The following is a 24083-nucleotide window of genomic DNA, read 5'->3' as shown; positions in this document are numbered from 1 at the left end:
AGTCTAGACCAGCTGATCTCGCTCATGTGTGTCTGGTGTGCGTAGTTTGTGTGTGAGTGTGTGAGTAGCTTGTCTCTATCCTATTGGCGTGTGTTTGCTTTTTCTCCTGCTGATTCTTCTTCCTACTCTTTTCCTCCCTCCAAGTGTCGGTTCTGCCCCTGCCTCACAGGCCCACCCCCTTCTTTTGACTGGGACACCTCAGGATCCGTCTCTCCCTCACTGTGATTCCACAGTAGGAGCTGACTTGCTTCTTTCTCCTGGTCCTTAACACAATGTTACTTTTTTTCTCTGTGGACATCCCTTAAGCTAATTCCTTTCTGAGGCCAGCACATCATCCCAGGTCTGTTCCCAGTTCTGACTCTTCACCAAGTGCCTCCCCTCCCCCTTCCCTGTTCCTCTCCTGAGGCTCAGAGCCAGATCCGAGTGTGGGAGCCACAGCCCTGGCCAGGCAGCAGATACCAGGAGGGGAACATCTAGAGTCCGTGCCTCCTCCCTCTGCTTGCCGCGCTAGTTCTCCTTCAGGAGTCTAGCTGGGCAGCTTTGGTGCGATGGCAGTGTTTTCCTTAGTATATTGATTAGTGGTAACAGTAATGTTGTCAGTGGTACCCAAGTACTTGTCTGGACCCTGAAGGTGCTGACGCTTCTTGGGGAGCAGGCTTCTTAACCACATTTTAGTGCTGTGGCCTCCACCAATGCCTCACCTTCTGAAGACAGGATCTCAACACCCAGATGCCCTCACCGGGTCCCACCCTCGGTATATGGCCCCTTCGGACGGACCTAACGTCTAACTGTTACAAAGCACGTCTGAGCTGGTCTGGAGTTTAAGGCTTTGCCCCGAAGAGAGAGATCCTACAGGGAGGGGGGATCCGAGCCTGACTGACAGTGAGATAAGGGCCACAGAGCCGTCAGCTGGGGTTGAGGAGCCTGGGACCCTCCAGGGGAGTGACATAGTTGGGGCAAACAAATGGCAAAAGCATGGTCTTTGGAGTCAGGACTGACTTGGATTCGGAGCCCAACTTTGTTATTCACGGGCAAGTAAACTGTGTGACCCCCAGGTCCTCCTCTGTGAAGTGAGGGTGGACCTCTGTGCTGTGCCTCATAGATGGAAGGATTGCACGTAGCATTGGCAGAGCTCCCAGTAGGTGCTCATGAGTGGTAGCTGTTGTTGTCATCACCTCGTGCTTCTTGGGAGAGCCTGGATCCTGTTCCAAGGAAGATAGCAGCGCCTCACCCTGAGGACAGTCTGAGGGGAGCTTTGCGCCCGTGCCAGCCCTCTGCGCCGGAGGAGGATGCATGGAAGGGTAGAGAGCTGATGGGCTAAGTGGGGGGACCCCTGGGGCACAGTGTCCCACAAATGCTGCCCTGGACACAGGGTCCGGGCGGGCAGCCCAAGCCAGCAGAGGGACCTTTGGGTGGGTTTGACCATTAAAACTAACGCCTTCATTTCTCTCCCATGCTTTCTCCTCCGGCCAGGAGCGGAAGGTACATGCCCTTTCTGCTATCTTCGCTTCTTAGCGCTTTTGAGTCGTGTGTGTATGTGTGTGTGTGTGTGCGTGTATGTGTGTGTGTGTGTGTGTGTTCTTCTGTCCTCCCTTGGGAACTAGGTTTTCTGTGTGGGGGAGGGGCTGTAGCGGTGAGAGGGGGCTTGTGGGCAGGGGAGCCTCTGGGCCTTACCCCCTCCTCCCTCTCTTTCAGGTTTTCATAGAGCTGAATCACATTAAAAAGTGCAATACAGTTCGAGGCGTCTTTGTCCTGGAGGAATTTGGTAATTACACTATTTTGCTCTTAGGTCTGGACTCACATGGCAGTAACTCAAACCTCGGAGCTCCAGAGGAGGCCTAGAGGCAGAGAACCTCTGCAGAGAGGCCTGGAGGGCAGGCGTGGTAGGGAAGAGAAGAGCCCCGAGAGGACAGAGGGGAGGAGGAAAAGAGACAGTGGCGGCTAGGGAGTGGGTCCCAGAGAGCACGTGGCCTTAGCCGGGTTAGCGTTTGGAGGTGGCACTGCAGGGGCTCCGTGCACTGGCACCAGGTTCCCTCAGTTGCCAGCCAGTGGTCAGAAAGTTCTGGGGCAGAGCAGTCAGGCCATCCCCACGCCTGCTAGGTCACACCACCTGCTGCGAGCCTCCTAGTAGCCCAGGGTGCCATCCACGCACCCAGTGCCTCTCCGGCGTCTGCCCAGCCCCTGTGCTAGAAGAGGGGCAAGTGGTGGCCCAGGCAGACTCACTCTAGAAGGCAGAGAAGCCTAGTGGACCCCAGAGGCAGACGGGGCAGCTGGAGCTGGAAGCCAGGAGCCAGCCTCCCCCAGGCCGAGCGGACCTGTAGTGCAGGGGTTCTCACCCTGGGGCTTTGAGTTCCTGCTGTGTTTGTGCTTCATTCTTTTGTGCCCCTCATCGCTGCTATGAAAACCTTCGTTCTCCAGCAGGTAACGTGGCCCGCTCTGCTGCCTCCCCCCAGGCTCCACCTGGGGCCCTGCGGTGGGTGGGGTGGGCTCCCTTCAACAAAGGCAGCTGCTCACATCGCCAGTCCGTCTTCTCTCCCCACCCTCTTCCTTCCCAGCCTCCCCCCACCCGTGCTGGCTCACTGGTTCTGAGGTCCCCCCACCCCCCGTGTACTCCCTCTCTTCTGCCAGAGAGAGATTTGGGGGAATCTTCCGACTCAGGAGAGGACCCGCGCTTCTTGCTCCACCTTTGATGGGTTTATTCCCTGGTGACCCTGGGTCCCTGAATTCATCTCCCAGGGCCAGGAGGTGTGGCCAACTCTCATCCTACCTTTCTGGTCCCCAGGGGACGTCATGCCCGGCTTCTCCCAACTTCAGGGGCCATGATGATGGCTGCGCCTGTGCCTTACTCCTTCCCCTGGCCAAGCAGAACCCTGCATGGCTGGGGCAGGGGCGACTCTGAGTCTGGCATTTGGGGCTGTGGACGTGTGTACCTTGCCTGATGCCTCCCGTCACCTCCCTCCCGGGTGCTGTGCTCGCCTGCCTCTCCTGCTCAGTGTGTCTGCTCCAGAGCCCTCTGACGCTCTCCCTCACACAGGCGGCCTGGCCTCTCCTGCCACTCAGGAAAGGAAACGTACACGTCTGGTGGGTTTAGTGTCAACACGCCTCATCCAGCCTCAGGACGCTCTGTGTCGGGGCTGGGAGTACAGGGGACTGTGCGTAACAGGACCCGAGTTTCGGCTGGTGACAGGGATGCAGCTCTCTTCTCCCAGCCCGACTGGGGGTATTCCACCCTCCTGTGCTTCTCAGGGGCCCTGGACAGCAGCAGGGACCAGGCTGGTGAAAGATTAACCCGCTGCCGTGCTGGGGCTCCCAGAGAAGTGGGTAGAGTCGCGGCCACCAGCAAGGAGCCATGCAGACCTCAGGGCGGTGTCTGGGGACGTGTCCTCTCCTCCTGCAGGGGCTGGACAGACGCTGCCGTAGCCGGAGCTGCAGCCCTAGGAGCAGCCCGGAGGGAAGGGCCCTGTGCCGGGCGCCGCCGCCTGGGGGAGCTCGGCACTACTCTTAGTTTTGAACTTTCTGTTTTGTTTCTTGCCCGTCCGGTTTTAGTTCCTGAAATTAAAGAAGTGGTGAGCCACAAGTACAAGACACCCATGGTGAGTGTGCCATCAACCCTGACAGGCCAGTCTGCACAGGGCTTCGGACAGAACGGGGGCTCTGCGAGCACAGGGTGAGGGGTGATAGGAGTGACCTGAGAGGCGAATTTGGTCCGGATGCCGGAGGTTCAGCTGAGGCTGACAGGTCTTCAGCCCTGGGGGAGAGACGCACACTGATCCCCTCTCCCACCGGCCAGCTCTGAGGCCTGGCTGAGGCCCGAGCCCAGGGCGAGGCACGCGTTTCCCTGGCAGAGCTCCGTGTGAAGAGGTGAGGTCTCAGGGGTGTTGATCCGCCTGGTTTTCTCCCCGTCTAGGCCCACGAGATCTGCTACTCAGTGTTGTGTCTCTTCTCGTATGTGGCTGCGGTCCGCAGCAGTGAGGACGACCTCCGAACCCCACCCCGGCCTGTCTCCAGCTGATGGAGGGTGACGGCTGCCCCAGCCCAGGGGCGCCCTGGCCTCTTGCCTCTTGCTGTTCCCCAGTGCATGATGCTGCTAAGACCAGATGCGGATGACGCACGTTCTCTGCAAGCCCCTCGCGTGGCTTAGGTGGTTCCCAGTTATGTGTCTGTTGGTGTGTCTTAGTGTGTTCATCACAGGGCTGAGCTAGCCTCTTCCGCCTTCTCCCTCTTCACTCCCAGAAGACCAGCCTACTGTTCCCTCAGGGCTCGGTGTGTGAGTGTGAGTGTGAGTGTGTGAGTGTGTGTGAGTGTGTGTGTGTGTGTCTGTGTCTGTGTCTGTTGGGCCAGTGGCTTCTAAGAACTCTTTGGCACAGGCCAGTGTGAGTCCACGCCTGCATGCCCTTGAGACATTTGTGCTGTGGCTCCGTGTCCTTGGCATTGTGACCTCCCTGTGCAGGACTCTGTGATCCAGCACAGCCGGGCGCCTGGAACAGCCCCCTCTGGGGAGTAGTGAGGGAAGCTTCAGGCTTCCTGAGCGGGGTGGGCGGCGAGAGGAGGGAGAGGCCCGGGGCAGCAGAGTGAGTGGCAACCTCCCTGCTTCCTGACGCATTTCCTAAGCTGGCAGCCACCACCGCCCGCCCGTGGGCCACACACAGCCTTGCTGCTGTCACCATGGCCTCCACCACTCAGCGGAGCAGCTCTTCCCCTGGGGTCTGCCTGGCCTGAGGCAGAGGAGAGCAGACTGGTTGGGGCCAGGAGACTCCCAGGAACCGGAAGGGGTGGGCAAAGGCCACGTTCGGTAGACACACCCGTGTCTGCAGGCGCGTCTCCTGGCACCGGGTGCCAGAAGGGAGAGAGGGCCTGGGAGTGGGCAAGAGATGACTGTACATATTTATTTCAGCTCCACATTATTTATAGAAAATGTACAGATGTGTGAATGTGAAATAAATGTCCTTAACTCTCCGTGGGCTCCTGGCACTAAATGATGCTTCCTCTCGCCTGGGCCTGAGGAAGGCTGGCCTAGACTCTACAAAGGCACCTCTGGTCTGAAGGGAGCGGGAGATGAGGTCACGCCCACCTGAGCTCTGGCGCTGAAGCCCAGCCTCCCACCTGCCGGCCCAGCCAGCTCCGCCCTGCGCTCCCTGGGCCCCCTGGGTCCTGTTAGGGCCCCCAGAGGGCTGCTGTGCTCGGAATTGGCCACTAGATGGGGCAGCCCAACTGGCTGACGCCTGAGCAGAGATGAACTTGGCTGTGAAGGAAAAACCCGCACAGGGCCCCAGCTCTGGGTGTTCCTTCCAGGTGTGATCCCTAGTGCTGTCCCTTGGCCGGGACCTGGAGCTGCACAGACACGGGTGGGCCAGGAGTGTCGGGGTGGGTGGAACTCGGAGAAGTGACCCTGGGCCCGGCCGTCAGGGAGTTGTTTTCTCTGCCATGGGGAAACCTCACCCTCCCTGGCAGGAAGGACCCTCTACACCACACTGTCAGGGCACCTCTGAGACCTGCTGGCTTCCTCCTTCCAAAGGGAAACGGATGGTCAGGTGTGGGCTCCCCGCCGTGGGATCCAGGTGTGCGTAGGCCGTGGGCTTGTTGCCCACCGAGACCCCACAGCAGCCCCCAGGCTTTATGGGCACAGAACCGCAGCACTGCCCAGGCCCCGGCTGCTGTGACCGTGGCCACCAGGGCGAAGACAGTACTGAGCACGTGCGAGCGGGCAGGAGCCGGGTGTGCTGGCTCTGTGTTGAGGCACGTTCTCTATCACTGATCCTCCGTTTCCTCCTTTGAAGACCGTGCAGTGGGGGGAGACAGCTTCCTCCCAGGACTCATGTTTTCTGAGTTTCGGGCTCCGCTCTGGGCCTCATTTAACCGTCTGCCTTCAGTTTGCTCTGAAGACCAACCAAGTCTCCCTGTGCCTGTGTGAAACCCGTGGGACAGGACGAGCCAGGTCTCTGTGCTGCACTGATCTTTATTGCCCGTACCCCCCGGGAGAGCGGCAGGCCAGAAAGACGTCCGCAGCCATCATTTCCCGAGCTCACTCGCTCTTCGCCCCCACGATCGGAGAGCTTCAGCGGGAGCTCCGAAGGGTCAGTCTGCACAGTCCCCACGCCTGCTCATCACCCCTCTGCAGCCTGCGATGCTCCGGCCGGCCCGGTCACACCGCGCACACGTGTCCAGCAGCCGGAGGAGGCTTGTCCAGCTCCCCTCAGGCTCCTGGCACACGGCTGGCATCCGGTGGCACCTCTGACACAGATTCCCTTGTGAGTGAGCTGGACTAAGAGCCACCTGCACCCCATTTCCAAGGGCTGTGGCCCTGCACCAAGGGCCAAGGCTGATTTGGGCCCGGGGTGGTTCCGAGCACATACCTGGCCGTCCCCGAGGAGGCAGCCTGGTCACTGAGGCACTGCAGAGAAGGAGGCTGTGCTGTGGGCTGCACCTTCCGGCACCACCCGTCCTCCCAGAGGCTGGGAGCAGCGGACGTGGCGACCACTGCTCTTCTAGGCAGAGCAGCTGGGGCCCCGCCCGCTCTTCCACCCAGGCCCTGACCCGGCGGGCTCCTCACCTCGCACCTCCAGGCGGCACTCACACTGTGCCTCGCCTTGCAGGTTGGTGGCCCTGCAGACGTAGACACCCCCGTCGAAGGGGCAGGGCTTTCTGATCTCCAGGGTCAGCACGCCCTGCTTGCTGAACATGCGGAAGCGGGCGTCTCCTCCCAGGTCCAGGCCGTTCTTGAGCCAGGAAATCTTGGGCTATAAACCAGACAGTGGGAAGGAGGGGGACTCAGGTGGAGAGGACCTGGCGGGGATGGAGGGAGATGGGCATTTGTGTTTCTACTCCGGGGGCTCCCACTGGAGTCCCAAACTCTGTCCAAGGCTGGGAACGGAGAGCCGACGGGGCGTGCCAGGCCCTGCTCAGGGAGACGCAGAGAGAAGGGGACAGCTCGAGGCCGGAGCTCTGCCGCCTGGGCCTGGGTTCCCTACCTTGGGGCTGCCTCGGACGGCACAGCAGAGAGTGGCATTGTAGCCGGCGATGACCGAGCGGTTCACCAGGGGGTGGGTGAAGCTTGGGGCCTCGGAGAAGTCCATGGCCTTGTAGTCGGGCGGCTCATATGTGATGCCTGGCGGTGACAGGGTTTTGTACCAAGAGGGCCGCACGCAGCCAGGCTCCCTCCCTGTGCCCACTGGCTGCCTGCCCCAGCGCCCCCGGGGGTGGGCGTGAGGGCCCAGCACCTGGTCTGGGGATGAAGACGGGCTCCTTGGTGGTGGCGGCTTTGTCACTGGGCCCCACCATGTTGTGGCTGAAGACCCGGAAGTAGTAGCCGTTGCCGATGATGAGCTCGGACACCACACAGTGGGTGCGGCGGTAATGCTCCAGGACCGTGAACCACTCCTGCGGGGTGGAGAAGGGGTCTCTGGGGCTGGGGCTGGGGTCTGGGGGCAGGCCCTGCTTCCTACCAGGGGCCTCTCGGTACCCCTGGTGTCTGCACCCCAGCTGTGCGGAGACCAGGTCACGGAGGGTGAGAGGCGGCCCATTCTCAGGGCAGGGGAATGCAGCTGAGACCTGGGCCTGCCAGGCCCCAGGAGGGGTGCATGTCGGGGGGCCCAGGCTCACCATGGTCTTCTTGTCTGCTTTCTGTACCGTGTACCCCGAGATCTCGGTGTTGCCATCGTCTTGGGGTGGCTTCCACTCCAGAGCCACATTGAAGCCCCACGCCTCTGTGACCCGGATGTCCTGGGGAGGACTTGGCTTGTCTGCAGGAGACAGACCCGGTGGAACCCCACACCCTGCTCCAGGGCCCATCACCCCGCAGCCGGGGCCTGGCGGCCCAGCTCGGGGACTGGAAGCCAACGGGCTAGAGGGAGGCCCCAGGGCCACACACCAACGATCTGCAGGACCAGCGTCGCCTTATCCTCCATGTTCTCGATGCGCAGCGTCACCTGGTAGGTGCCGGAGTGGGCGCGGCGAGCGGCCCGGATGAAGAGGATCGTGTCCGTGGGGCTGTTGCGGATGCTCACCTCCTCGCCCGCCAATGGCTGCCCCTCTTTGGTCCAGGTCACCTGAGGCCGGGGCTTGCCCTGTGGGGAGGGACAGCTCACCCCCAAGCCTGGCTCTCCCTGAGAGCCGGCCACCCCCAGCCTCACGTGCCCGGGTGGGGTCTCGGGTGAGCTCCGAGGCACATCTGTCTGCGAGGCATGAGCCACACACAACAGGACAGAGAAGGGGCCAACCCTACCTGGAAAGGAATGAGGAGGTTCACAGGCTCCCCGACCCTCCTCTGGATGGTCTGGCGTAGGTGCCTGGGCAGCTGGAGCCGTGGCCGCTCTGTGGGTGTGGAGTGGGCAGCTCAGCGAGAGCCACCCCCGGCCCAAGGCCTGAGGGGTGCCATGGCTCCATTCTCTCCTGAGGCAGGGCCCAGAGAGCTGCAGCTAAAAAAGCGCTGCTCCCTAGGCATCCTCTCCTATAGCTCCCCCTAACCCAGCCCCAAAGGGTTCACAAAGCGCCTGCTTCCCCCTGAGCCTCACCACACTGCTCAGGAGGCAGGGATCAGAGAGGGTGTGCAACTTGTTTGAGGTCACACAGGCCAGGATGCAAATCTAGGCTTTTGGACCCTATTACCACCCAGTTTGCTGTCTCTTTCCACCCTGAGAACCAGTCCTTACACACGGTTGATCCTTTGTTAGGAAGCGAGGCCCAGATGGGTCAGCTTGACCCCAAGTGGCATCACTGCTCAGTCCTGAGCACAAGGACAAGATCTACCTGCTGGAGCCGAGACTCACGGGGCAGCGGATGCACAATAACCCGTGCTTTCCCTGCCCCAGACAGGGGCTGACAGGGGAAACCAAGAGGACACTTTCTGCCCAGGTTTGCCCTGGGCCTGGGGCCTGGATGAAGGCTCCTGCCCCTCCAGTCCCTGCCCAGCAGGCAGCTCCTCCCCCAGGAGGGCCCGTCTGACCGTCCCCACCTCCAGGGGCCCAGGGCCAGGTGTCAGTGGCAGGCTCTGTGACCAAAGGGGCACTCACGCAGGATCTCCTGCACCGTCACGGGCTCCTTGGTGGTGGCGGGGGCTCCAGGCCCGGCCACATTGTGTGCCCGCACCCGGAAGAGCAGCCGGGCCCCCGTGGGCAGGTCCTTCACCAGCATCGAGGTGCGCTCTGTCAGCCCCTGCAGGGCAGCCACCCACTCGGAGCCTGGGGGGGTTGCAAAACCACGGGCAGTGTCAGCATCGACACCACCCTGCTGCCTGCCTCTGGTGGCTGTCGGGGCTGCCGCTGCAGGTGGCAGGTGCCCGGCAGGGCTGTTCAGAGAAGGGCACAGGCTGCGGGCCCAGGCTGGGCAGCGACACTCACCGCCCTCCTGGCAGTACTCCACACTGTAGCCATCCAGGCCTCCGGCTCCCTCGCGCTCCGGGGGCCTCCACTTGAGGGACACTGTGGTGTCGGAGATGTCCTCCACCGCCAGGTGGGTGGGCTCGCTGGGGGGGCCTGGGCAGAGGAGGGCAGAGCGGGGCCCGAGTCACCCGGGGTTTCCCCTTTGGCTGGCTTTCAAGCACTTTAAGAAACATTTCAGCTCCGTTAACAGGCGTGCCGCTAGATAAGCTTAAAAACAAACAGGTACAAAAGAGCTCCAAGCAGGAAAAGGCACCCAAGGCCTCAGAGAGCTTAGAAGGAGCCACTTCTGTCCGAGAGCGCGAGTTCGGGAAGCTAGCCTGCAACACGGGCGCCTCCTCCCCTGCAACGGGTGAGCTGACTCAGGGCTGAGCAAACGGCAAGTCAGTCCTAACGAAGGAGGCCTGGACCCCTCTCCCCACAGGCACCCCTTCCTGCCATCTCCCCAAGCTCTGTCCTCCCCCTGGGCTGGAGGGGGCGCCTCCCCCAGCCTCAGACAGCTGCTCCCAAAGGCTCACACATCCCTGTAGGGACGGGGTTCCTGGAGAGCCTGCCACACCTTCCCTGTCTGCGCTACCCTTTCTGCCCCCGAACTGCAGACAAGGGAACTGAGGCTTCGGGGAGGCGACGGCTCAGGCGGGCCTCCTGGGACGGTGGAGCCGGCTCGGCAAACTCGATGTCCAACTCCTGGTCCAGGGCCCTTCCCACAGACAGACGTGCCTCGGGCCTCAGACACCCGCTGCCCTCCCCTTGTTTCACCCGGACAACCCTGGCTGGAGGGAGCAGAGGACAGGGGGCGATTGCCATTCTCGAGCACCTGCTGTAGACCAGATGCTCTGCCAGCACTAACTCCTGTCGCCCTAACCACAGCTCTGTGAAGTCGGTGCCTTACCCCCTTCCACAGAGGTGGAAGGTGAGCCTCGCGAAGATGAGACAAGGCTTAGGGGGTGTGAGTCCCCGCTCCGGCCCCACCAGCTGGGGGACCTTGAGCAAGTCACTTAACTTCTCGGAGCCTCACTCGCTTCATCTGTGAGATGAGCGATTGCCCCCGATCTCAGATGACAGACCAGGGGTGTAAATGCCCAGTGTGGTGGCCGCCCACACAGAGCAGCTGCTCTCGAGCCCCTTGGCGGGGGACGGCATGAGGGCCGCGCCAGGCGGGGCCGGCTCACCGACGGGCATGAAGGGCTGGGAGGCAGGGCTGGGCCGGGACATGCCGATGGCGTTGACCGCGTAGACGCGCATCTCGTACACCACGCCCTCGATCATGCGCCGCGCCTCGTGCTGCAGGTCCCGCAGCAGGTCGAAGTTCAGCCGCATCCACCGGTAGCTCTTCTTCTTCTTGCGCTCCAGGATGTAGCCTGCCGAAGGGAGGCAGGGGCTGCGGTCTGGGCCCAGGCACCCCCACCCTGCCCTCGGGTCGGCCCTGGTGCCCTCCACTCACCCAGGACGGGCTGCCCGCCGTCGTAGGCAGGCGGCTCCCACTGCACCGTGCAGGAGTCCTCGCCCACGTTGCTGATCTTGGGGGCCGCAGGGGGATCCGGCACATCTGGGGGAGTCGGGGACCCACATCAGCCCTGCCCGGGCCCAGGGTCAATGTTGCTCATCCCCTTACCCCCCAACCACCCCCAGAGCCAGAGCAGCCCTCTGGAAGGCAGTTCTGGTCATGTCGCCTCGGACCCACCCTTCATGGCTCCCACTGCCCATGTTCACCCGTGTCCCCGTCCCCGTCCTCCCCCTGGACCTGCGAGCCTGGCCTGCCACGTGTGCTCAGTGACTCAGTGAGTCGGCGGATGGGCCCTCCCTGGTCGCCCCTCTCCCTTCCCTGCCCGGAGCCCGGCCGGCCGGCCTCACCGATGACCTTGACTGTCAGGTTGACCTGGTCCTCGCCCACAGGGTTCTTCACGGTGACCGTGTAGACACCCTCGTCTTCCTTCTCTGCCCCCTCGACGGTGAAGATGCTGCGGTCCTTGGTGGTCTCCACTCGGACCCGGCCCTCGGTCTCACACAGCAGCTGGGGAGGGGGATGTGGGCGGGGGGAGGGCCCCCGTTGGACTCCAGAAGCTTCTGCAGCCTCTGGGATGGCCAACAGCCCCGAGATGGGAAAGGAGCGCAGCACAGGGTCTGGGGGAGGCACAGCCCCGTGTCCTCTCTGTGCCTCCGTTTCCTTGTCCGCTGAGTGGGGATAACGGGACCTCACAGAGCCACTGTGAGGGTCCCTCATGGCTGCTGGCAGAGGACCAGCAGCAGCAGGAGCAGGAGGGCTTCCCGCGATGTGGAGGGTGAAACGCCGGACAGACGTGTGTGGCGTGTGCGTGGAGACCCGCCTGGGGCAGGAGCACCACTGACCAGATGTGGCACCTTCTCGGAGGCCTTGCCCAAGGGTGGGTCCCGTGTGCAAACAAGCCCGGTCCTACCTTCAGCCTCACTCACCTTCTTTTCAAACACCCACTCGTCTCTGGCACCTGCATCCCCTGGGGCATCAGGTGCTTGCCCAGCTGGGACCTTTTTCCCCTGGGAACAGAGCAGAAGGGACGGGAAGGAGGGGGAAGGTGGCTGACTCAGCCTGGGGGCGAGGGGGAGTCCCTGCCCAGCGGCCCCTCTGTTTCTCCTTTGCCCGCCTCCTCTGCTGCCCATCACCCAGCCAGCTGCATCTCCACACTCCCGGCCAGGGGCCACTGGAGGGCACGCACATGGGGGGAGCAGGTCGCGGCGCTCACTGGTCCCAAACACCCATTTCACAGATGGGGAAGTGGAGGAGGGGCCCGCGGCACCTGTGTCATGGTCTTCTGCCAGATCACCGTGGGAGCAGGGTCCCCGGAGATAGGGACGTCCAGGCGTAGCTTGTTCCCGGCCACAACCACGATGGTGTCCGGCTGGCGGCCAGGGCAGTCCAGGTGGATCTTGGGAGGCTCTGGGGTGGGGACACACACAGGTCAGCGGCGGAGGGGACACCTGGAGGAGCGCGTGTCCCTGCTGTTTTATTGCTGAGGCACAATTCACACACAATGAGATGCTGAGATCTGAGCATAGAGCTTGCAGAGTTTTGACAAATGTACACACTGGTGTAAGCACCACCCAATCAAGATCTAGAATATTCTATCACTCCAGGAAGTTCCGGGGAAGTTGTATTATCAGGATGCCTCGTGCAGCATTTCTTAAACTGTGCTGGGGGGGTGGGGGGTGGAGGGGCAGGGACATCAATGTACTTCCAGAAAAACAAACAAACAGTTTAAGAAACCCTGGATTAAACAAAATTAAGCACATTTCTTAACTATGCAAGAGGGGGCATGGGGGCAGGTGTTCAGTATTCCCCAAAGTTACTTTACCACGGAACCCCTCTGAACAGAGTATCTTATATGAAGTGAACCCCATTTGGAAGGTACTACTCTAGAGCAGGGGTCCTCAAACTTTTTAAACAGGGGGCCAGTTCACTGTCCCTCAGACCGTTGGAGGGCCGGACTATAGTTTTAAAAAAAACTATGAACAAATTCCTGTGCACACTGCACATATCTTATTTTGAAGTAAAAAAACAAATGTTTTCGGCGGGCTGCATGTGGCCCGCGGGCCGTAGTCTGAGGACCCCTGCTCTACAGCATGCTCAGTCTGGTCTATTCTCCTGGTTAAAGTTTTATCTGAAAGTAGGAGAGACTCTTCCAAAAGCAGGAAAAGAAATAGTAAAATCTCACATCTGTGCTGCCATCTGATGGCTCACCCACCATCTCCTCTCATCTTTCCCACCACCCTATGGAGGAGACAATACTAGGGTCCCCATTTTAGAGATGAGGAAACTGAGGCTGAGAATTATCATTGGCCCATAGTCCTGAGTGGCAGAGCTGGGCTGGGTCTCAAGGTCCCTCTCCCAGATCTCTGTTCTTCTCTGTGAGTGGAGGGGAGACATGGCGGGGGTGGGGGTATGAGGAGGGGTACACAGGGGCCCTGAGACTCACCCTGCCTGGGCACGAAGTCAATCTTGACCTCTGCAAGAGAAGGAAGAGCAGCTGGCACCAGGGCAAAGGCAGGGCCCAGCGAAAAGGCCCCCCTGCCCCCCCGGGGCGCAGCTCACCCATGAAGTGGAGCTTGGCGGACAGATTGCAGGCGAAGCCCTCAGGCACAAAGCTGTAGTCAGCCTCGTCCGCAGGCGTGACGTCATCGATGGTCAGTTTGTGGACCCTGCAGGGCAGCAGTGGCTCAGAGGGTCCCACTGGGCCATGCACCCCTGGCCTCCCCGGACACCCCAGCCAGAGCTCCAGGGGCCCTGGCCCCCTCCCAGCTCACTGGGGTTCTGATGTTTTAAGTGCTTTCTTTCTTTGTTTTTGACTTTTCCAGTGCCTCTCGTGTAGGCAGGGTAGAAGTGTCCCCTAGGCTGGGCCCTTGGAGACTGGACAGAGGCTGGTCTCATTAATCTCCATGACCTTGGGCCCAGCACGGGCCGGCCCAGATGCTCGGGGCATGAGTAAGAGAGTGGGAGAGAGTGAGGGCCCCCCGCCAGGCCTGGCCTCGCCGTGGCTCCTGCCCCGTCACCACTGGGGAGGGGCTGGGCCCAGGGCGAAGCCCCTCTGCCTCTCTCCCTGCTTCTCTCCGGCTCTGAGGGACTCTCCTCTGTGCTTCTGTCTCCCCACAGCTTTCTGTCTGTCTTTTCGTCTCTTCTTCTTACCTTCCATTTCAGTCTGTGTCCTGCCTGTCTGCCTGTCTGTCTCTTTTTGTCCATCTCTGTCCACTTCTGTCTGTCTCCGTCTCTATCTCTTTCTCTGTCCCTCTGTCTGCTTCTCCCTGTCTCTCTGTGTGTCTCTCTGTCTGTCTCCGTCTCCCGGGGTGTCAGTCTGTCTCTCTGCCGTCTCTGTCCCAGCCTCCGCTGTCCCATGGCCCGCACACTCACCGCCCGATGTGGGACACCTTTATCCGGCTGTCGGGCACCAGCTCCTTCCCGTTCTTCAGCCACACGCCCCGCACGTTCTCGTCCGACACCTCGCACTTGAACACGGCCTGGTCCTTGGCGCCCACCGTCAGGTCGGCAATGCTCTGATACACCTCCAGCTTCTTCTCTGGGGGGCAGGGCAGAGCCGGTGAGCCAGGGAGGGCGTGTGCGGGTGTGGACGGGAATCCCTGGGAGAGCACGTGGGCATGGGAAGGGACCTCAAGTGTGTGTGCGTGGCACTAGCCAGGCCCACCCGACCCTCCCCCTGCCCGCTGAGGTGGCAGCCTCAGCCTGCCCCTTTCACAGATGAGGAAGGTGAAGCTCGGGGTGTCTGGGTGAGGCTTTGATCCGCAGGCATGATTCCTGTCCTGGGCCGTGGGGCCGTGTGCTCCCCCCACCCCCCACCCCCCCGGCCGCGGCCTCACCCTGCACGATGAGCTCGGCCAGCGCCTGGCCCCCGCTGGTGCGCAGCGCGTAGTGCCCGGCGTCCTCCAGGGTCGCCTCGTTGATGATCAGGTGGTGTTTGCGGCCGTCCTTCTTGAACCGGTACTTGAAGGTCTCTTCCCGAGTCAGCTCCACCCCGTCCTTCAGCCTGGCCGGTGTGGGGTCAGCAAGTGCTGTGGCCTCCTCTGGGGGTGCCCAGGCCTCCCACCCCGTCCCAGGCCCCAGCCCCAGGCCCCTGGCACTCACCACTTCACCTGAGCTCCCTCCTCAGACACCTCGCACTCGAACTCCACCCGCTGCCCCACCATCACCAGCTGGTCCTCCAGGGGCCTCACGATCAGCACAGGGGGCTCTGCGGAGGCGGGGGGGGGGGGGGGGGCGTGATGGACGGGTCCCTCTGGGCCACCTCTGCCTGGGTGCCCAGGTCCCGGGGCCCAGGGCCCACCTTTGACAAAGAGCTCGGTGCTGCACTTCTCCCCGCCCACCACGCACTGGTAGGCCGCGTCGTCCGCCAGCGAGCACTGGCTGATGGTCAGTGTGCGCTTGGCGCCATTGGACTCGAAGATGTACCTGGGCAGGGGCCGTGGAAGAGGGGTGAAAGCTGTGACCTCAGCTCCTGGCCCCCTCCCTGCCCCCACCCCGCCCCACCCCACCCCATGCCATGACCAAGCCTCCCGCGAGCGGGGCCTTACTTGCTGTGGAACAGAAGGGGCCATAGGTGTGTCCCCGACGGGAGGAAGCGAGACCAAGAGAAAAAGCGAGGAGCAAAGATGGAAAGAAAGAGAAACATGGGAAATTAGACCTAGTGAGAGAAAAATGCGGAGAGAGGGACAGAGACAGAGAACACGATGGAGAGGCAGAGAGGGCAGGGCTGGGAGCAGCAGTCCCCTCGCCGCACCCCCCGCCCCAGAACCTGCTCCGGCCCCTGGCGCACCTGCCGCTCATCTGGATCTCCTGTCCATTCTTCAGCCACTTGACCTCGGCGTCGGGGTCGGCCAGCTCCACGGTCAGCCGGATCTTGTGGCCCTTGTTCACCTGGTAGGCCGGCTGCAGCTTCTTCTGGAAGGCTGAGCACCACCCCTCAGCCCCTGCTCCCGGCTGCCCCGCCCCCACCGAGGCTGGCCCTGGCGGAAGGCTCTCGCCCACAGCCACATGGCAGAGGGCCCAGCCTCCGGCCGCCCCTTTGTCGCCCTGGTCTCCACTGTGCTGCCTGTCTCTCTCTGTTCGCCTATCTTCCTCGGGGTCCTCTGTACCTGCTCAGCTCAGGGACACGGTCGGGGGCTTCCAGACAGACAGAAGCTCCGCGAGGAAGCAGGTGGCGGGAGGAAGGGCCCAGCTCATCCTGAGGGCTGCCACCTGGCTGTCAGCCATGCTGGGGAAGGGCCACCTGCCTTGGGTGAGGGGCTGGCCCTGTCCCTTCTGTTTCTTTTGTTCTGTTTGCCTGAGAGGAGGAGTCACAGGCCCGTCTCTCCTCCCAGGTGGAGATCTCTGGCCTAACCTGGCTTCTTCCCCTTTTCTTGGGCAGAGAGGGTGCAGCAGGCTTCTCTTCTTTTCCCGGGGGCGGGGGAGAGGGGGATCGCCTGGTTTTCATTTGGAGCGGAGGGCTCCCCTGGGCCCTGTCCCTGGTTTGGGCCGAGGGCTCCCCTGGGCCCTGTCCCTGGTTTGGGGCGAAGGGCTCCCCTGGGCCCTGTCCCTGGTTTGGGGCGGAGGGCTCCCCTGGGCCCTGTCCCTGGTTTGGGGCGGAGGGCTCACCTGGGCCCTGTCCCTGGTTTGGGCGGAGGGCTCACCTGGGCCCTGTCCCTTTGGGGCAGAGGGCTCAACTGGGCCCTGTCCCTGGTTTGGGCCGAGGGCTCACCTGGGCCTGTCCCTGGTTTGGGGCGGAGGGCTCACCTGGGCCTGTCCCTGGTTAGGGCCGAGGGCTCACCTGGGCCTGTCCCTGGTTTGGGGCGGAGGGCTCCCTTGGGCCCTGTCCCTTTGGGGCGGAGGGCTCACCTGGGCCTGTCCCTGGTTTGGGCCGAGGGCTCACCTGGGCCTGTCCCTGGTTTGGGGCGGAGGGCTCACCTGGGCCTGTCCCTGGTTTGGGGCGGAGGGCTCCCCTGGGCCTGTCCCTGGTTTGGGCCGAGGGCTCCCCTGGGCCCTGTCCCTGGTTTGGGGCGGAGGGCTCACCTGGGCCCTGTCCCTGGTTTGGAGCGGGAGGGCTCACCTGGGCCCTGTCCCTGGTTTGGGGCGGAGGGCTCCCCTGGGCCCTGTCCCTTTGGGGCGGAGGGCTCACCTGGGCCTGTCCCTGGTTAGGGCCGAGGGCTCACCTGGGCCTGTCCCTGGTTTGGGGCGGAGGGCTCACCTGGGCCCTGTCCCTTTGGGGCAGAGGGCTCCCCTGGGCCTGTCCCTGGTTTGGGCGGAGGGCTCACCTGGGCCCTGTCCCTGGTTTGGGGCCGAGGGCTCACCTGGGCCCTGTCCCTGGTTTGGGGCCGAGGGCTCACCTGGGCCCTGTCCCTGGTTTGGGGCCGAGGGCTCCCCTGGGCCTGTCCCTGGTTTGGGCGGAGGGCTCCCCTGGGCCTGTCCCTGGTTTGGGGCCGAGGGCTCCCCTGGGCCTGTCCCTGGTTTGGGGCCGAGGGCTCCCCTGGGCCTGTCCCTGGTTTGGGCCGAGGGCTCCCCTGGGCCTGTCCCTTTGGGGCGGGAGGGCTCACCTGGGCCTGTCCCTGGTTGGGGCGGAGGGCTCACCTGTGCTCTTCTTCTCGTCGCGCTTCATGCCCTTGAGCCTCTTGAGCATGCCCCGCAGGTCGGTGACTCCGTGCTGGAAGGCGATGCGCTCGTACTCGGACGGGGGCGCCTGCCGCAGGATCTCCCACACGTCCTCCTCGGCTGGGGCCTCCAGCTTCGAGTCCCTGTGTCCGCAGTCCATGCACGCCGGCCTCAGGGGGTGCCCATGGCCAGGGCCGGACTGCAGCCCCCTCCCCGGGGCCGGGCTTCCCGGGGCCAGGACCAAGGAGCCTTAGCTGCCCCGCCCTCTGATCCTTTCCTCCTGGGGGCGGCGGGTGGGGGGGTGGCCTGAGCTGACATGGGTCCTCAGCCAGTTCCGGGGTTCCAGGGGCTTACGGCTCAGCCTGGGGGTGGGGCCAGGGAGGGTTCCTGGGGTAACAGAGGGGACAGGGTGCTGGGCGTCACCGCGCACTCACCGTGGGGTCCGGAAGCTGCTGCTCCAGGTGGGGCAGAAAGCAGGGACACATTAGCGCGAGGGCCATCTCTCCACCAAGACCTGGGCTCCCAGGGGCCCCCCTCCTCCCTCCTCCCAGCACTCATGCCCCTCTATTTGGGGGCAGCTAGGACGCACCACAGGCTGGAGGCTCCCCTGCCCACCTCACAGCCGGGCATCAGGAGAACCGAGGCTCAGAGACTCCCGTCACTGGGGTCTCGCTCAGGTCCGCCCGGCTCCCAGCCCTCCCAGCTCTCACCGCGTGGCCGGGCGCCCGCTGCCCACAGCACCAGGCCCCACGCTTACTCTCTGGGCCGCAGCAGCACCGGCCAGGATGCAGGGTCGGGGGAGAGAAGAAAGGGCACGAGTCAGTTGGGTTGGGGTGGACGGGCAACCCCGGCAGCTCTGGGGCCTCTCCCAGCGTCTCCTGGGTCCCCAGAGCTGCAGTGTGAGGGCTCGCGGGGCGCCTGCAGAGCCCTCCTCACTCCTCCCAGCGGCAGGGCTGCCCCAGGCACAGACAGGAAAGCCGGCTCAGAGGTACGGGACGCGGAGGCCACCCAGGCTGAGCCCGGCCTCACCGCAGCCCGGAGCCGCCCCGGCTCACCTCTTCTTCAGCAGCGAGCTGAAGTCCAGGACCCCGGCGTCCTCGCTGCTGTCACTGTGGAGAAGAACCCGGTGAAGACCCCGGGAGCGGCCAGAGGGGCTTGGGAGCCGGGAAGACTGGGGTGGAGTAGTGTGAGAGAGAGGGACACTGGCCGGGTGGGGGCTCGCTGCCCATCGCAGACCCGGGGCCTGTGTACGGGCAAGTAGGGCCGGGGGAGGGGTACCTGGTCCGACGGCCACCTCCAGCCAGGCTCCTGTGGGAATTAGACCCAGTTCCTCACCTGCCCAGGGAGCTTGCTCTCCCCCAAGGCCATCAACTTCAGCCCCAAGCCCCCCATGACTCCCAGCCCAGACCCCCCACACCAGCCCCAGCCCTGCCCCCCACATATCACCCCCATCCTGGACCCCACACATCACCCCCAGCCCAGAACCCCCTATCACCCCCAACCCTGACCCCTCATATCACCCCCAGCCCGGACCCCCTATCACCCCCAACCCTGACCCCCCATATCACCCCCAGCCTGGACCCCCTACCACCCCCAACCCTGACTCCCCAACATCACCCCCAGCCCGGACCCCGAGGCTGGCCTCCCCAGGCCCTGAGGGGAGGTGGCCACTCACGTGCGGCGGAAAGCTGACCGGAGGTCCAGGTCTCCGGGGCCGATGGCCTCTGGGTGCAAAGAGGGAGGTAAGTCAGGGAAGGGACTTCCGCGAGGGCCATCCAGGGTCACAGACTGCCCATCCATGGCCCATGGAGAGGGGGCACTGCCCCAGGACCCCACATCCTGAGCTTGCCCGGGGCCGAGGTACAGGGAGGGGGCGGTTTAGGATCCCCAATCCCTCAGCACAAATGGTGGAGCTCCTACTCTCCTCCTAATTCGCCTTCACCTGTTCCCCTGCCAGGAGCCCAGGACACCAAGACAAGACCCAGACGAGATCTGCACTTGGCCGTCCCCCAGCCCAGCCCTGGAAGCCTCCCGGGGTTTCTCTTGGGCCCCTGCATGGGCAGTGTGGGCACAGGGTCAGCTCTGTCTGGCCGGGACGAGGCACCCTCCTTGGTGCTGGGGAACAGAGGCGGGTGCCGGGGACAGACCCATGGGGAGCCCGAGGCCAGGACGGGGCCGGGGCCCTCACCATGGACAGTGAGGTTGAAGTTGCAGCTATCAAACTTGTCCTTGGTGGACACCTCACAGCGGTAGCCGCCAGCGGACGTGGCCTGGGCATCGGTGATGTGCAGCTCAAACAGGTAGACCTGTGGGGTGAGGTGTCGCGGAGACGGGGGTCAAAAGACGAGGCCCTCACCCCTGAAGGAGGCTGGGGGTGGCTAGTGGCCACCGACCTTCTCACCCTTCAAGGTGAAGTTAACCCGTGCAGTTGTATGTAAATAGCAAAAGGAGCCCCTTCTCAAGACTCACACTGCCATCTGCGGGCACAGGATGGTAAGAAAACAGAAATCTGGCCAGGACCGGTTTGGCTCAGTGGATAGAGCGTCGGCCTGCGGACTGAAGGGTCCCAGGTTTGGTTCTGGTCAAGGGCGTGTGCCTTGGTTGCGGGCACATCCCCAGTGGGGGGTGTGCAGGAGGCAGCTGATCGATGTTTCTAACTATCTCTCTCCTTTCCTCTCTGTAAAAAATCAATAAAATATATTTAAAAAAAAAAAAAAAAAAAGAAAACAGAAATCTGTGATGGCTACCGGGCGAGTGGCATTCGCTGAAGATGAGGCACTTTTGTGCAATGCACAGCCACACAACCAACAGCACAGCCACACAACCAACAGCACAGCCACACAACCAACCGGCACAGCCACACAACTAACAGCACAGCCACACAACCAACAGCACAGCCACACAACCGAACCTGTGGGCCTGCCTGCCACAGGCCCGCCCCTGGGCCAGGTTCACAGGCGTGGAAGGAGTTTCCCAGGCTCCCCATCCCCCTTCTTTATACCGCTGTGTGCCCCCCAGTTTCCATGTCTCCCCACAACCCCAGGGCCCAGGGCCCCGTGCCCACCTTGCTGGCCCGGTCGTAGCTGTCGTGCAGCTGAAGGTGCTGGCCCACCTTGCTGCTCAGGTCCACCCACTTGCCCTTGAACCACTTGACTACGGGAGGTTTCAGGAGGCTGGCCCCGGCCACGCGGGCCGAGAAGGTGATGCTGCCACCTGCAGGAGACGGTGGCAGTGGGCTTGGGGTAGCTCTGCTGCCGCCCTCCCCTCCCCCCGGGCTGCAGTAGCCCCACACTCACCCACGGTCACCTCGCCATCCTGTGGCCGCGTCACAAAGAGGCCGATGGGGTCATCGGGGGCAGCGGGCCCATTGGTGGCTGCTGAACTTGACCCTGTGGGCAGAGGCCTTTGAGACCTGCGCTGGGACACCCCACACTGGCCCAGGCCCTCCCTGTCCGGCCCCCTCACCTTCGGGACTCGGGGAGCCTCCTTCCACCTCAGTGGCTGAGGCCGGGGCTTCTCCGGGAATGCCAGGGGCCTCGGCAGGGGCAGGGGTAGGGGCTGGGGCTGGCACAGGCTCTGCCGGCTCTGCAGGGAATGGGGTAGGGGCTGTGGAGCAGCTTCTACCCAGAACCCTCCTGCCCCAGGTCTCGCCTCCATCTTTGTAGCTGCATTAAATACTGCGGTGTGTGCACAGCTCACCTGGTTCCTCCCTTTTCCTCACCTGCCATGACCTTGTCTCTCCCCTAAATTCTCTCCCTTTCTACCCACCACCTCTGTGAGTTCACGGCCCCCTCCTCGACCCTGTCTCTCCCGAGCATCAGGCCCAGGAACCCACTGTCCACGGGGCATCTCACTTGGATGCAGCCCTGTGGGCGGCACACACTGAGCGGGAGCCAGCACCGGCTTCCCCGGCTCACACCCTCTGTGCTCACGTCAGTGGGTCCGTTCTGACCAGTTCTGGCATCCACCCTCCTTTCCTTCCGCAGGCTCTGCCCTGGCCCAGGCCCCCAGCTGGGCTCCCTCCAGGCCCACAGCCCCCAGGGCTCCCCTGGGGCGCACACCTTCGGGCCGAGTGTGGGTGTCCAGGGGGAGGGCAGCCTCATGCACTGCTCATCTCTGAATTTCCCCGCCTCCACAGTGGCTGGATAGGCCAGGGAGCCGCAGGGGGCACTCAGAGAGGCCTCTCCCAGCAGAGGGGGGCTTTCCTGGCAGAGGGCACAGCCGAAGCAAAGGCGAGAGATGGGAAAGCACCTCCCACGCCCCAGGCAATGGAGAGGTGGCGGGGCGGCCCCTGCCCAAACCCCCAGAAGTTCAAACCTCAGGGGAGACTGACCAGCGTCTTACCTGCTTCTACGACCTTGAGGTCGAATTTGACTTTGGAGGAGCCTGCGATGACTGCGTAAGACCCCTGGTCCGCGGGGCCCACGTCCCTCACTGTCAGCGTGTGCCGCGTGCCCTCGGCCGCCAGCCCAAACTTGTCGCTGGCACTGATGTCACTGCCCCCTCGCTGCCAGCGCACCTTCACTCCTGCCCGCTCTGTCTCGGCCTCGAACACGGCAGGGCCGCCGGCCGCCACCTCCATGGACCGCGGCTTCTTGCTGAAGGCTGAGACTGAAGGCCCAATAGAGGCTGCGGGGCCCTGGCTTGCCCGTGCACCCCACCCCTGCGGCCCCTCTCATTCAACACGGTGATAAGCACTTGAACGCATCACCTCATTTCCTGCTCCAATGAAAGGGGTCGCTCTTACGCCCATCTCTCAGATGAGGGCACCAAGACTCAGAGAGGTTAAGTGCGTTACCAAAATCACACAGCCAGTAGGCGGGAAAGCCAGGGCTGTGGTCCTAATCACAAGACCTTGGCTAAGGGCATCCCAGAATGACCCGCCCAGGGAAACCCGGGAGCTCAGCTCCCCCCCCACCAACCCCCACCCCCCACCCCGCCATCTGGGGTCTTGGCGAGGGACGGGTATCTGCCTACTTGGACGCGGCTAAATTTGTCCCCTAAGGGCCTCAGGCTGAGAATCAGCGACTGAGATAAAGCGGGCCTGGGAGGGGGCTGGGGCTGGGGGACTGGATCCCTGCCCTGCACAGCCTCGCCGAGGACACAGGCCAGGACCGGGCCCCGCGATCCTGCGAAAGGCTGTGACTTTCTCTGCCCTTGGCCGGGCTGGGGCCTCTTGACTGTCCTCTCCCAGAGCAGAGCGTCTGCGTAACCTCAACGCGGGGCCGTGCCTGGGGTCGGGGCCACGGGGGCGCCGGCTCCTAAAGCAGAGCCTCTCACAGGTGGAAAGAACCAACCCAACCCCTCCTGGTGGAGACAGGAACGGAGACCAGATGGGGGAAGGCCTTGTCCAGGAGCGTTCAGTGAGCGAGCGCGTCCAGACTCAACCTGGCGCCTGCCTGGGGCCTTTCCCCAGAAGGCAGGCCAAGCCTACCCTTGCTGCAGAAGGAGATGGGGCTCAGGGACGGTCCCCAGCATCTGATGGGGGATGGGGGGATGGGGACCTCCTGCCTTGGCTCTCTGCCCCCTTGCCCCTGACCCTGGGTTGCCCTCACTCCCATCAGTAGGAAAGGAAGGAGAAACTGCGCGTCAGGAAAGGGCCCAGAAAGACAGTATGTACCCGCCTCAGGGCTCGATCCAAGGCCGGCCCCTGATTGTAAGGCCCCCAGCCCGCCCTGCCCACCTCAGCCCACCCCCCGCCTGAGCTACCTGGCTTCTTCCCCGGCTCAGGCATCTTGAGAGAAGTCAAACCAAGAACCGAGCAGGCACAGGCCACCCGAAGAGGATCTGGGCAGGGACCTGTCCCCCACTATATAAGGGGCCTCCCCCTCCCCAGGGCCCCCTTATCTGCCTCCTTCCCAGCTACCTGCTAAATATAGACAAATTCCAGTGAGCAGGGCTCTCAGGAGAAGGTGGGGCCATGTTGTTCCTGGCTGTCCCTTCCCCCACCAGCCCAAGATGATGGCTCTGCCCCCCCACATCCTCAGTGAACCTCAGGGGAACCCCAAGCCCTGCCTGTATGTCCATCTGACGGGCACACGGTGCCATGGGAGTGAGCTGGGCCCACGGCCCTGGGGTGGGTGGATCGAATGCGCATCCTCGCTGGGCGGTACGGGTGGGGGTTCCCCACACAGACCCTGGGGCCGCCCTGAGTCCTGCCACCGCCACTCCCTTCCCCTCCCAGGGCCTTAGTCTCCTCGCCTGTAACGTGGCGTGGTGACGGCAGCACCCGCCGCCTGGGCCTGTTCCGTGCGCGCCGTGGGTTTACCTATGGAGACGCCGGAGCAGGGCCGGGCGTGTGGGAAATGCGGAGGGACTGTGTGCTCCTACTGTTTGACCCCGGGCATCACAGCTCAGGGCCCGGCTGGCTTCGTGCTGTGGGGCCCTGGGTGCAGCTCACAGGGCCTCTCTGCTCCCTTTGTATATACATATCTACACATATCTACACATACGTGAAAGGAGCAGGTTACACGTGATGCCCTAGCGAGGCTGGCTGTGAGGTCGGGAAAGGCCACATGCCCCCCGTGGTGGGAACTCACATCCCTGCGAACACAGAAATCCATTCTTTTCTGCCATTTAAACCACTTTTCAGCCGCATCTCAGGC

At 63.2% G+C, this 24083-nt stretch overlaps 2 protein-coding genes across 49 annotated transcripts in view; one reads left to right on the top strand and one right to left on the bottom strand.

Moving 5' to 3' along the window:
* The window catches only part of MADD (MAP kinase activating death domain), a 38271-nt gene extending 33315 nt beyond the window's left edge, over positions 1-4956 (top strand). For 21 of the 47 annotated variants that reach the window (XM_036325932.1, XM_036325950.1, XM_036325939.1 and 18 more), the window contains 4 exons: positions 1474-1482; positions 1696-1765; positions 3547-3593; positions 3908-4956. In XM_036325932.1, coding sequence (XP_036181825.1) covers positions 1474-1482; positions 1696-1765; positions 3547-3593; positions 3908-4012 — 231 coding nt within the window. In that variant the 3' untranslated portion in view covers positions 4013-4956. The remainder of the gene's footprint in view (positions 1-1473; positions 1483-1695; positions 1766-3546; positions 3594-3907) is intronic. The other 26 variants (XM_036325976.1, XM_036325975.1, XM_036325974.1 and 23 more) reach the window with 2 other exon arrangements.
* Positions 4957-5936: 980 nt separating this feature from the next.
* Positions 5937-23280, bottom strand: MYBPC3 (myosin binding protein C3). 2 transcript variants are annotated; one of them, XM_036325978.1, is made up of 35 exons: positions 23188-23280; positions 21823-22089; positions 20944-21063; positions 20775-20867; positions 20543-20691; positions 19667-19784; positions 19154-19202; positions 18757-18786; positions 18534-18587; positions 18236-18238; positions 17913-17930; positions 17458-17621; positions 15671-15803; positions 15429-15431; positions 15182-15306; positions 14983-15088; positions 14718-14884; positions 14254-14419; positions 13441-13547; positions 13325-13354; positions 12149-12288; positions 11808-11888; positions 11229-11388; positions 10819-10923; positions 10547-10735; positions 9336-9470; positions 9009-9176; positions 8222-8310; positions 7868-8063; positions 7600-7739; positions 7218-7377; positions 6969-7105; positions 6551-6737; positions 6354-6391; positions 5937-6231 (listed from the first exon to the last, which is right to left on the bottom strand). In XM_036325978.1, exons 1-34 carry the CDS (start codon positions 23210-23212, stop codon positions 6381-6383), a joined length of 3825 nt encoding a protein of 1274 aa, XP_036181871.1. In that variant the 5' UTR covers positions 23213-23280; the 3' UTR covers positions 5937-6231; positions 6354-6380. The 2 variants fall into 2 exon arrangements, with proteins under 2 accessions (XP_036181871.1, XP_036181872.1); XM_036325979.1 differs by having other exon boundaries at positions 21823-22083; positions 23188-23264.
* Between the last annotated feature and the right edge of the window lie 803 nt (positions 23281-24083).

Source organism: Myotis myotis, unplaced genomic scaffold, assembly GCF_014108235.1.
Source record: "Myotis myotis isolate mMyoMyo1 unplaced genomic scaffold, mMyoMyo1.p scaffold_m19_p_10, whole genome shotgun sequence".
Classification (NCBI taxonomy): domain Eukaryota; kingdom Metazoa; phylum Chordata; class Mammalia; order Chiroptera; family Vespertilionidae; genus Myotis; species Myotis myotis.
Note: the sequence above shows the minus strand (reverse complement) of the source record. Positions and strands in the feature narration are given on the sequence as shown.

Excerpts from the sequence above, each read along its gene's own strand:
- MYBPC3 (XM_036325978.1), bottom strand. The coding sequence starts at position 23,212 with ATGCCTGAGCCGGGGAAGAAGCCAG. Across the intron at positions 18,588-18,756 it reads GGAGGTGGCCGTCGGACCAG|TGACAGCAGCGAGGACGCCG; the intron begins GTACCCCTCCCC and ends TCTTCTCCACAG. Across the intron at positions 14,420-14,717 it reads GGCCGAGCTCATCGTGCAGG|AGAAGAAGCTGGAGGTGTAT; the intron begins GTGAGGCCGCGG and ends CCTGCCCCCCAG.